The sequence below is a fragment of the Manacus vitellinus genome, unplaced genomic scaffold, assembly GCF_001715985.3.
Source record: "Manacus vitellinus isolate BGI_N305 unplaced genomic scaffold, ASM171598v3 scaffold_5_pilon, whole genome shotgun sequence".
Taxonomy (NCBI): domain Eukaryota; kingdom Metazoa; phylum Chordata; class Aves; order Passeriformes; family Pipridae; genus Manacus; species Manacus vitellinus.
In genome coordinates, this window is record NW_021940682.1 from 18,366,258 (window position 1) to 18,378,691 (window position 12,434).

Below are 12,434 nucleotides of genomic sequence, written 5' to 3' on the forward strand. Positions count from 1 at the left end.
CAGAACTGCAAACAGTATTCAAGAAAAAGAATCACATGTATACGCAGTAATTATTTTTAGTTTGTTCTCTCTTTTCTCATCAATTCCTAAGATTCTCTTCAACTTTTCTGATAATTTTGCTAAATTTAATTTGCATATTATTGCCCAGCCTTATACAGTCTCTCATATCTTTCATCATTGTGGAAGCTTTTACTTTTTTACTACTATGGCTAATTTTGTACCATTGGCAAACCTAGTCATGTCATTATTTGTATCCTATAGCTCATTAATTATGAATACGAGCCCTTTCTTTAGAGAAACAAAGGGTTCTTTCAAGTGTTCAAATCAGGTGTATTTTATCCTTTTCACTGCTATTTCACTCTAATTTTTTGTCAGAAATGAGAAAGGTTATTATGTAGGTTCTTTTCTTGCAATTAGAACTGTGGAAATTTTTTTAGGTATTTGCTAACACATGGATTTAGAACTTGATTATACTCAGATGACTGTAGCAGAATTGGAGTTTCATCAAAATTTCAAATCTGGTTCTATGTAATCTCTATATTGGTCCAGAGTTACCTGTTCACTTGTGCCTTCTCTAAGAAAGAGGGAAACAGCATTTAAAAGTTCATGCTGTTTATCACGCCATGTCATTGCATTTATTAGGTCAATATAGGCAGAACAGAAGTCTCCAACTATTATTTAATTATCTTTCTATATAAAATCTCTAAACCTCTTTAATATGCCAGTCACTGTTCCCATCCAGGCTGGCTGGTGAATAATTTGGCCTCAGTATGGTGAGTTGCCTATCTAAACATATATTTTAAAAGAGTATTATTTCACTCACTGTTAATTATTTCCCCCCCCCCCTCAACCATAGGAAGGTTGAAGTCTCAGCCTTTCCACCTTATTTTGCATATGAGTTTAAAATTATTTCACAGTGAAATTCAGACCTTTGTCTTCCTAACAATTTCAATTTTGCTTTTGGGCTATATCTTCACTACAAATCCTTTCAGGATATGTTTTCTCAGACTATCTCCATATTATTTTTATCCATGTATGCTATGGTCATTCATCACATGTGCATGACCATAACAGGCATTAAGAATCTACCACCACTGTATCAGTCACCTTGTGATTTTACTGGTATCACAAACCCAGGTAGCTATATTCCCTCTAACCAAGTTCTCCACTACTGTAGTTCATACTGTTCCTTCCTGTTATCTGGGATCCCAACTCCAAAGGGATAGCCTCAATGCAAAAGGAATGAATTAGGGAAATCTCATCTATGGAACCACTTCCAGCCTTCCAACAGGAAGCTCTCTGCTGCATGTGGAACAGAATAGAATGACTCAACAGTATTTCTGAAAGTTTCATCAGTGCTGCTGCTCTCTTGAGCTCTTTCTCTTTAGTCACCATGGACACCAGAGACAGCATTCTGTCTCTGAGGACCATGACCTGTCTGCACCATAAAAATGCACAAGTTACCCACCTAAAGAAACAGTACTAAGTGACAATGCCTAAAAAGGAAACTGGGAAGCCCTATTTTATCTGAATTTCTGTGTTATACCTACCAGCTTTTTTTATTTGGGATTTTTGATTTTGGCAAAGGGAAGGGAAGATAAGGTCTTTGTTTGGTCTATTATTGAATAAGTAAAAGTAAATATTGAAAATATGCTGATTTTTTGTTGGTTTTATCAGGGTTTTTTTTCATTCAAGCAAGGAGTTAGTCCCAGAGACCCCATTTTTGTCTGTAGCCAAATTCCTCCTTATGTTTTTAGCACCCTCAGTTTCAGTGCACGCTCCATGCTAGGACTCTATGTACTTGATAGGCTTTCATTAGTGGTCCTAGATTTGTACCTAGATTAGTGAAGTTTCTGTACCTGTGAAGTTTCAGCCACACACTTCATCTAATTAATTAGGCTGTTGTCTTCTGTTTCTATAATGGAGATTATTAATCAAAGGCAAGCCACAGAGTCTCTCAGTAAAGACTAGCAGTTTGCAGTACAGCCTCTTTTCCAGTCATACAGTAAGGTTTGGAATCACATGAGCCCTCTAATGTAAACTTCCAAATTTGTTTTACATTTCCTGATACTCATCCTATAACAACAAAATGCCTAGCAATAGTCCTGCCAGCAGTCAGGAGTTGGACATAGGATAGTATGATAGTATGGATATTTTAAGATGGATTACATAATGGAGAAAGAATATTTCAAACATACCACATTCGCTGGCTGATTCCCCGACCAACTGGAAGAACTGCTGAGCAATTTTCAGATGATCTCTCTGGAAGAGGAAAAAAATTAACCCAACATGAGTTCCAGAGTTGATGCTACAATACATAATGAAAATATGCTCTGAGGAACAGATGGGGAGCAACTAACAGACAAACCAGGGCTGAAGGAAAAACAGAAAAGGTAAATGTGCCACTGTATGTGCCTAGATACACAAGAATACTGTAGAAAGAAAAGTTTTTTTGGAAACAGGATAGAGAAGCCAAATTCAGCTTGATTTACTGTCAAGACCAGCAATGGAAATTTGCATTTCACTCATTCTGGACTGACTACTGTGTGGAAGAAGGTTGAGAGACTCAGAGATCCTGCAATCTAAATGAGAAATGACTGTCTCTTTCACTCCATTCTAGTCCCTACAGATCTGTTCACATTCTGTTGTTGGAGAAGCTGAAGAACTTCATGGGCTTCGCTTACTGAGCCAACTTCTTGTCCAAGTGCTGCATTTACAACTCCTTTGAGGATGTACTCCTGAAAAAAAATTGTAAAAAGGATCAGAGAAGATAAGGTGAAGATTTTATAAGACACATAAAAGCCTATGTGTACATTATTTTCTTCATAAATTCAACTCTATCCCAGCTCAGTTTAGTAGGTAGCTGGTTACGGTGATAATGCTTAATCACAGTAGAACTAATTTAGCCCCCCAAAATGCATTCTACTGGCTAGGTAGTCACTTCTACCAAATATGTGGGATGCAAAGGAGTACTATGTTTTCTGATAAGTCTTGTGGTCAAAGACAATGCACCAGAAGGAACACGATAACATCCTTTCATGCCCTCTTCATCATCATATGACCAATAAGTACAATATTGTTATAATAAAGCACAGATCCCATTTCAAATATGCACATTGGTTAACCATAACCACTAACATCCTTGCTGAGCAAGATTTTCTCAGCATGCAACAGACTCTTTTGTCTTATCCAAATCTTAAAATTAAAGAGTTATAGCTATAAATCTGTTTTGTAGGTATTCCTGATAAACCTGGACAGCCTTGTCACAGAGGTAAACACAGAAAAAGAGAAAGACACATCTACACAGACCAACAACGGATTGCAAGCAAACAATCTGAGAGTACTAGCCAGGATGCTAAGTAATCATTTTAGCACACCAACTTTCTTACAGGTGCCAAATTATTATCCTACAGGCATCGTGATGAAGTATTTGCGAAGTACTCAAGGAGGTTATACAAGTAGTTTGGCAAGTCTTAGCAGGGAGTTCCTTACAAGTGTAAGCGAAAAATGGAAAAAGAAGCACAAAGATTCTCATTTAAAAATGTTATAAAGAATTATTAGACATGTATATCGGGAAAACAGAGGCTAAAGGACCACTGGCTGCAGAAAACTGTTCAAGTAAGTCTTGCCATACTGAAGAACACAAGAAATGTAAAGCAACATCAGAAGACCCTCCTCAGCACAGAATCAGCAGATCTGTGTTCTTGAGGTTTTCCTTTTCCCTCCCTCCATATAATTCCTCACACAGACTCATGAAAGGTCCCTTTCATGCCCAGCTATGTGACCTTTGGAAAATAAACTGCGAAGAGGAATAAATCGGAGACTAAAGCTGCTGGAACAACCACAAAAGAAAATTACAGTAGCAGCCAAGGGACGCTGCAGTTTTCACTCATGGCAGTCAAAGTGTGATGAGATTAGAGAATACCATTTATTTAAACTGTTTAATCTAATCTAGCTCATTTTTATTGAAATGGCTTCAGGACAAACCGTACGAGCACCTGAGCTAGCAGATCTGAGGGATGGTAATCATCACCAGGGCAGAAGTGACAAGTAGCTGTAGTTGGAAGAGAGCTTTTATCCATGGTCAGCTCCCCAAAATGCTGAGCACAACAGAGCTATATTCTTAGCTGAGCCCAGGCAGTACAGTAATAAACAGGCTAAGTACTCATATATGCACATATATAATACTTTATGCATGCATATTAAATCTATTGTTCATGAAGGGATGGAAAACACAACAGTTTTAGGAGTGGGAATGGGGCAAGCTGTCCTCAGGATACCAGTTTTGTATGCGGCAGATTTCATATCAATTTATAACCTCTACCTATGTGCCATGACATCAGTTTCCAATTACCTGTGGAGCTGTAGGTTCCAGGTCCTTAATCAGGTTATAAGCCTCCTGCACATCATCTGAAATGCCAGACATTAGAATGCATGACAACCCATAGCACACTGTATTAGAACAAGTCACTTATCCTCCACAACATTCCCCAATAGTCATAGACTAAGAAATAAACCATTTAGACAGGAGGAGAAAGGTAACTATAAATCATTGTGAATTTCTATCACAATGGTGATGGTTTTCTAGAACTTAAATAACAAACATGGAGTGAGTAATAGCTTCTTTGTTATTACAATTTTCCTAGTAAAGATGATTTGGACCCCTTGTTCATAACCTAGTGGCTGCCTTCTCATCAGCACAAGGTCAAAATCATAAATCCATCATCTTCCTGTATTTTCTTTTCTCCTATTGATTTACCCCTCAAGGAGGATAGGGTAACATGATGCTGTAGGGAAACTTCATCTCTTCCTTATCAATATTTCAATACCTGTCCAGCAGCTCTTACCTGATCCTAATTCTAACAAGGAAAGCACTACTAGTATAGAAGTTTAACTGAGAAGTTTGAAAACAATAAGCAACTTCCTTCCCACACAAGCATTATATAAACTGAAAACATCCTAAACCTTACCTAAATAAAGAAAAAGATGTTGGCACTTCAGTTGGCTTTGTAAAACAATCTAGTGGAGATAGTCTTTTACTAGCAAAATTTTTTTAATACAGCATTATATCAGCTGCCCACAAAAACAAACCTTATCAAATAAAACCTTTTTTGCTAGTACATACCATCCATTCAACCACTCAAGGCAATATACATTGGAGCTGCCAGTCTCCCACTCAACACCTCTGCTTTCTTACCCATTCCCTTGAGCAGTCACATAGTAAGGCAGCACAAGGTACTTGCCAAAAGTCATTACCTTTTCTTTTTTTTCTTTTTCTTTTTTTAATAGAAATTGTTGGTTTGGAAGATTTTTTGACATTTTTGGCTAGCTCAGACCACCACTACCACCAAAAAAGAAAAATGACAGCAGCCCTTATTTCCATCAGTGAGACCATTAACACAGAGCTATGCTCTTCAGGCTCCAAAAGAAGCCTATAGCAAATCTCATGGGAGCAGATTATAACCATATACCAACAGGCCCCAAATCTTGCTGAAAGTCACTACCCTGAAGAACTGATAAAAATGGGATGTATGTTTGTGCTTCAGACATTCCAGTTCTGAGCATGTATTAACACCAACCTACCTTTATCGGAGACATTTAAGTTTTAGAGAGACAGCTGTAGTCATTAGAAGTAATGATTTCTCACATTCCTAACTGATGCTGCTAAAAATGGAAATTTAGCCAAACCAAGAAAGAGATTTTAATCCTAATTCCCCTTGACCTTCTTTGTCAGTATGCAAGTCATTTGTACACCAAAGTGAAGAGCAGAACCTAACTAATTAAAATTACTGCAAGGTTAATGGCAAATGAGCAAACGACTGATTTTTAAGTGATGCACGAGATGTACTTTGTTTCTGTGTAAGTAGAACTTAATTTGACACATGTGTATTATCATTAACAATATTATTAGTAGTAATACCAATATTGCCTATAGTGAAATTGGCAACAATACTGGACAGAAAGGTGGCTGGGAACAGCAGGCATAGATTTACCAATGCCAAAGTGTACTGACTAACCCAATGTATGACTGGTTGTATGGATAAGGGGATAGTAGCGGATGCCTGTATACCTTGGCTTTAGCAAGGTCTTTGACATGGTCTCTCATACAGACTTGAAAGATAGGACTGGCTAAGTAAGACTACAAAGAGATGGAAAACTGTCTGGACTATCAAAAGACAGTCATCAGCTGAACAAAATCTAATTACTAATCTCTAATTAGTAATCTCATTACTAATCAAATTCCCCAGGGATTGATACTGTTGAATGTCTTATTTATATTTATATTAATGATCCAGATAGAGTACTCTCAGCAAGTTTGCAAATGATAAAAGATTGTGAAGAAAGCTCCCAGCTACTGAGAAGCAGCTCAGCAGGCTGAGTAAATGGGCTGAAAGAAAGAAATCTCATAAAGTTCAGCAGAGGCAAAATGCAAGTCCTGCATCTTGCTTGGTTTGAAACATGCCTGAACAACAAGTCAGGTGGGGAGCTGACTGGCTAAAAGGCAACCTGGCAGACAGTGCAGTCTTGCAGCAAAGGAGGCCAACTGTACACTGGATCATATTAGCATGAATGTAGTCATCATGGCAAAGGAAGGAACGCTTCTCTATTTGACCCTTGTGAGATTGCACCTGGAGTAGGGTGTCCGGTTTTGGGATCCCTCAATTAAGACAGACAATGAAATACCAGAGTGAGCCCACCCAAGGACTCCCAAGGCAAGAAGGGGGCTGAGGAGAGACGGAGAGAACTGCGTTTCCTTAGCTTTCAGAAGAGAAGGCTCAAGGGAGATCTTATTGCTGTCTACTACTTACTGATAGGAGGATACAGAGAAGATGGAGACAGGTTCCATAGAGTGAGATGAAAGGCAATGGACACAAGGTAGAACAGAGGAAGCCGGGACTAAGCAACATGACCTAATTGGACCTGGCTTGAGTCACACAGCCAGTCAACCCATTGTTGAATAAAAGAACACAATGGGAGAATAGTAATGGCTTTGAAAAATTCAGATATAATTCAAAGAAGCTGGCAAATGAAGGAGAGAGACTAGTACAAAATCCTTTCCAACTGATTCTGGCTACATACCTGCATCCTTTAAGAGTTGTAAAGTAGATTTTTAATGCAGTGTCTTGTTCACAAACTGTAGCCTCATTCACAGTCACTTAGGCTCATATCCTGTTTGTGCTATATTTACAGACACAGTTGTCCTTGCCTTCAGAGGACATATGCCTACCATTCTCACACATTCAGGCATAAGAGAGGTCATCTCACTAGAAACAGTTAAACACCACTGTCCCCAAAGCCATCTCCTTCAACCCAAGAACCTGCAATATTCTGCCAAAGTACGTTTATTTGACTGCACACAACTAAAGCCTTTCTCTGCAAGCCATGGAAACTCTTACTTCACTATTTTCTGGAGGAACAGCAAATGAAATACATTACATTTTCCTGCAGAGAAAAAAAGCATTTCATTGAATAGTCAGTTGAGATAAGATGAATGAATGTCATCCCTGAAGGTATGAAAAAGCCAGAGGAAGGTGTATTTACCTTGCCGGAGATAGTAAATCACAAGATTCAGTCTTGCCTCAGGAATAACATCAACCAAAGGAGGCAGGACCTGCAAAGCCCCTTCTCCTCCTCGGAAAACCACCTGCAGAGAAAAACAGCAGATTGATAACCATGTATCAAAATCTTTTCTATGATATCTTAATTCAAGGAAATTAATCCTTAAATTCCTATATTAAGAGTAGGAAAAGGTCAGTGGCTCTGGGATTAGCATAATTCCTGCTTTAATATAGCTATAGAATTACTAAGTGTGACAATCTTTATTCTGAAGAATATAAAGTGTTTAATCCATCAGGAAAGATTAATTTATTTTAACTTGTAGCAGCTCAAAACAGTGATACATTATATAGCACAGATTTAAAAGAATAATATTGTCTGAAACAAGAGTGAAGGGAACACATACAAAATTACTATTTGCTTATGATGTTTTCATACGAAAAAAATGAGACTAACAACTCTGCATTTATTTAGAAAGATGCTAAAATGGTCAGGAGCAGTTGATTATACTTCAGTCTCATATGATGCTTCTTCCAACAAAATCTAACATAGTTATTCAATAAACCACTGGCAAAAAGACCAGCATACAAAATAAACAACGTTAACTCACAAAAGTCCAGTTTGAAAACAGTTTTAACTTTTGGGGAAAGAAGCTTTAGCTTGTTATGACTGCTCTTGAAAAACGACAAAGCAAGCAACTGCCCATCATTAAATAAGAGCAATCTGCTGTTACCAGCTGTACAGCAAAGTAATAATACCACTGAAGGGAAAATTAACTAGTGATTAGTGACTCTTTTTCTGCAGACCACATAAGTATTTTGGCTTTTATCAGCAGCTTTTTTCCTAGAACTCTTTGTTTAGTACTTTTAGGATGAAGGCCATTTTCACTAGTTATCTTAATTCCACTCACGTTGTTGTGGTACTAAATAAAGAGTTCAGGGTCATACATTCTGACTTGTTTCTACAGTGTCCTTATTGAGTGGGCTCCACAAAATATCTTGCAAAGGTATTCTTAAGCAAACAACAACATTATTATTTTTCTTGACACAGTCTCACTGTCAGGGAAAAATTCCAGGGGAAAAAATAAATACACTTGATGGCATATTCATTATACAGGTAGGATTCCTGGACTTGCATGGCAGCAAAAATTCAGTTAGGTCTGCAATTACCAAAATATTCCATTTTATGAATCAGCATGAAAAGCTCTACAAATGAGTGCTGTTTATATTAAGTCCCAGAAACGCATTACTTACCAGATTGTGTTTAATGAGCTCCTTGCCAAACTCAAAAGATGATGAGGCACTGTCAGTCAAGTTCTTGAGCTCTGTCTGGAATTACATACATTCCAAAATTTTACCACAAAACCAAAAAAGCACAGAAGCCTAAGTGAAGCTTCAAATGAGCTCCAAAGCTGACAGAAATACATCTCTCCATCAGTGGTAGGTCACTGGAAGATTTGGCTTTTTCACTTCTATGTGATAATTTTAGAAACTGGACAATACATATAAACACAAGATCAAAAGTGAACTGGGAAAATGGAAAGACCACTGTGCACACATGTGGACAGATGGGTTAATACCAGGGAAACTGAAAGTGGTGACATTCCTAAAAGAAGGACACAATGACAAGATAAAGGCCATTATCAACATTACCGATTAAGACAGATAATGAGGAAAAGAAACATATATGGATTTTTAAACTAAAATAAAGGTGAACTGAGGGACTGTCCAACAGATACCTCAGCAGCCTTCCCATTGTAAAGTCGGAAATGGTTACAAGCCTTAAGGTTAAGAGCAATGGTGCTGTCAGGAACTTGCTGAAGATAAACAGCTAGCACTTCCTGTGATACATCATAGTAATCCAGTTTGTAATAGCATAGGGCCACATATACATTCAGAGCCAGGTATTCCCTGCAGGAAAGAGGATTAAAGAGAACATTTAAATCCTACCAGATAGTTTAACGTTTCCCATTACAGAGCATTAAAATCAGTAATAAAGCTCTCACATGTCTATACATATTTTACAAGCACATCAAAACTGGGGTTTCTGAGAAATGCTTAGAGCTTCTCTAGTTTGTTGGCTAAGACTGCACAGATCCAGATTCACATTATTTATTTTTTCCACAGAAGCTACTGCAGCTTTTAAGTACTACCTACAAAACTTTTCATTTGCAAATCTGGGAAACGGTGGCAACTTCACACCAAGGAAACACACAGAACATGAGCATTGTATCTGGCCTGGCAAAACAGGATTTTCTAAGCAATATATGCAAAGACATTTAATATGTGCATAAAAGTTTGCATCAAGTACAATTATTTAAAAAAATCCTTGTCATTACAAGCTGTCAAGCCAGAAGAACTAGATACAGAAATAAGACAGGCATTTGTGGAAACTGTAAGTAAAAGGATAATTGTTATGAAGGTTACTCATTTAGCTTTGAGTGATTGCTTCTGCAGGACTTGGAAGTTAAAATCTCTTCCCCAAGCATTACATGACATACTTATATACATTATGATGGATTTCTCTGAAATGTTCAAGAGGAGATACCACCAAAAGAGGGCTGTATTCTGGGACAGCAGTTTCTATTTTATTAAACAATACTTCCAGCTATTTAAGAATTCAATTTGTTTATTCCTAAATTGTGAATTAAAAATTTGCAGAACATGATAGGAAAAACCATCAATAAGTGTCAAAGGGGATAAATAGAAAAAGAAAGAATTTCAGACTTCAAGGAATGCAAGGAACTTTACATAAACCCAACAACTGAACCATTCTTAGAAAGGTTAAGAGGTGAAGAAGTCAATAATTCAAGCAAGGATCACCAGACTGGCCATCAGAGGGGAAAAAGGAAAAAGATAAAGCAGGTACATAACCATATATCATCTCAGAAGAAATAAGTAACAAAATAAAAAAAGATATCAGAATGAATTACACCACAGTAACACTAAAAAAACCAACAGAGAGCAGATTTCTTTTTAAACATTCATTTTTTAAAAACACTTTGCAATGAACAAAATTGAGGGGCTGCAACTGATGCACATTTTGCGATACGAAAAGGACATAGCAGTTGTGGAAAATGCCCATGCTTGGTTTCAGAAACCATGCTTGGTTTCAGAAACCAAGCAACTCTATGGAATTTAAATACCAACAATAGCACAGGCACTGCAATAAGGCTTAGAGATGCCCACCGATTCTCAAGTAGAATGCGTTTGTAGATATCGATCGCCTCTTGGTAGTGGGACCGCATGTAGTGGATAGATGCCAAGCTAAGCTGATCTTCTGTAATATCTTGCAGATTCTGGTGAGAGCTCATCAATTTCTTTTCATCACTGAACTAAAAAGAGCGTGACACATCCTCAGATGAGTTCAGCAAGAAAACTATTTTAATTAGCTAGATTAGTTTTGCTGGTAAACAGCAGGTGATTAATATCAAACATTTGGAAAAACTGTGTTACTTTAAAGTTAATATGACCAGTGAAGGAGATCAGTTCAAACTGGATAAATGTTAAGCTAAAACTAAGCACACATTTTCCTTGAAGGTGTGATTTAGATATAATTAGATGTCACGTGCTTTGATGGATAAGAGGGAAAGAACTGAATTAATTATTTCACAAACATAATTTCGCAACACAAAATTTGACTGTTATCCAAGCCAGAAAAAATTCTGCTGTTTGTAGATCCAAATCTAATTTCTCATGGATAGCAGAAAAATGCAAGCCTTGCCAACACACAAGCTCTAATTTTCACAAGACATCTTTACAGCACTAACAAATTCTCTTTCACTGGCTCCTTAAAATTTCAGTTTAACTAAATGATTTATTTTTAAAAGCATTGCTGAATAGCACATAATACACACACATAAGATAAAAACAAGGAACAGAGTTAAACATACACATTATATTTGTATTACAAAAGTAAAGTTGATGTTATTTACCTTAGCAGTCTACTCAAGTCACTTATTCCAGTGCTTACCTTTGCTGGTTTTGCTGTTTCAATAATAATTATGAATTTCTCTTGCACACAGATTCTAATCTTATGTATTTGTTTTCCTACCTATCAGCTCAGTTTTCTTCAGATTCTTTTCCTCCCTCTTTGAGCCAGTCACAAAATGATACTCCAGATAAAAGGCAAGTTGCTCAACAGAACCAAAGGCAATGGGCTTCATAGTTTCATAAAACCCTTTATTTCCAATGAGTTACTAGATGAAAAGAAGTTGATTCATTCCGAGCTCATCACTGACATCTGTAAGTGCCAGCGCCACTACAAAAACGGTTTAAAGATTTCTCTCTTAAAATTAAGAGAGATTTAAGTAAAGAGAATCTGACATCGAAGCTAACATTTACTTTCTTTCAACTCAGTGTCCTCAGTAGCAGAATTCTTGTTAAATATAACACAGGGTGGTACAAAACTTAATTTAAGGGAAGATAGCTATGTGTGGTAAGTGAAATAAGCACTTAATTGTTGCTGAAATTAAAGTAAATTTCATGCTATTAACAATATGACTTCCTGGATACTGAATTACTTAGGAGGATCAGTAATAGCATATACACCATTTTGGTCAAATTGCCAAGTATAAGAGAGCTGCAAGTTTGGAAAACTTGGTACACTTCCAAAAAAAAAAAAAAGGTAAAAATAGTGGCTTATACATTTCTGATTCTGGAACATTAATGTTCCAGGCTCCTTGTGATCAAAAATGTCATCAGGCTCCTGTTGTACAACTTATGTGAAGTGTACTGGTAAGACTTCCCTTAGAAACATGCTGAGGGTATCTATTCTGAGATCATGTTTTCACACTTATTTTCTCCTCCACATTTTAATACAGGAGGGTGGTTATGGAAAATATTTGTTCTTCTGCCACAACAGACGTTTTAATTATT

The 12,434-nt window shown here is 37.1% G+C and overlaps 1 protein-coding gene across 3 annotated transcripts in view; it reads right to left on the minus strand.

The window, feature by feature from the left end:
* TTC26 (tetratricopeptide repeat domain 26) overlaps nucleotides 1-12,434 on the minus strand; it is a 45,781-nt gene that overhangs the window by 15,852 nt on the left and 17,495 nt on the right. For 2 of the 3 annotated variants that reach the window (XM_029963638.1, XM_029963639.1), the window contains exons 5-11: nucleotides 10,746-10,891; nucleotides 9,296-9,467; nucleotides 8,811-8,885; nucleotides 7,543-7,645; nucleotides 4,355-4,410; nucleotides 2,685-2,738; nucleotides 2,199-2,262 (exon numbers count right to left, since the gene is read on the minus strand). In XM_029963638.1, the coding sequence (XP_029819498.1) occupies nucleotides 2,199-2,262; nucleotides 2,685-2,738; nucleotides 4,355-4,410; nucleotides 7,543-7,645; nucleotides 8,811-8,885; nucleotides 9,296-9,467; nucleotides 10,746-10,891 (670 nt within the window). Of the gene's footprint in view, nucleotides 1-2,198; nucleotides 2,263-2,684; nucleotides 2,739-4,354; nucleotides 4,411-7,333; nucleotides 7,444-7,542; nucleotides 7,646-8,810; nucleotides 8,886-9,295; nucleotides 9,468-10,745; nucleotides 10,892-12,434 lie in introns of those variants that run through there. The other variant, XM_029963640.1, reaches the window with a different exon arrangement.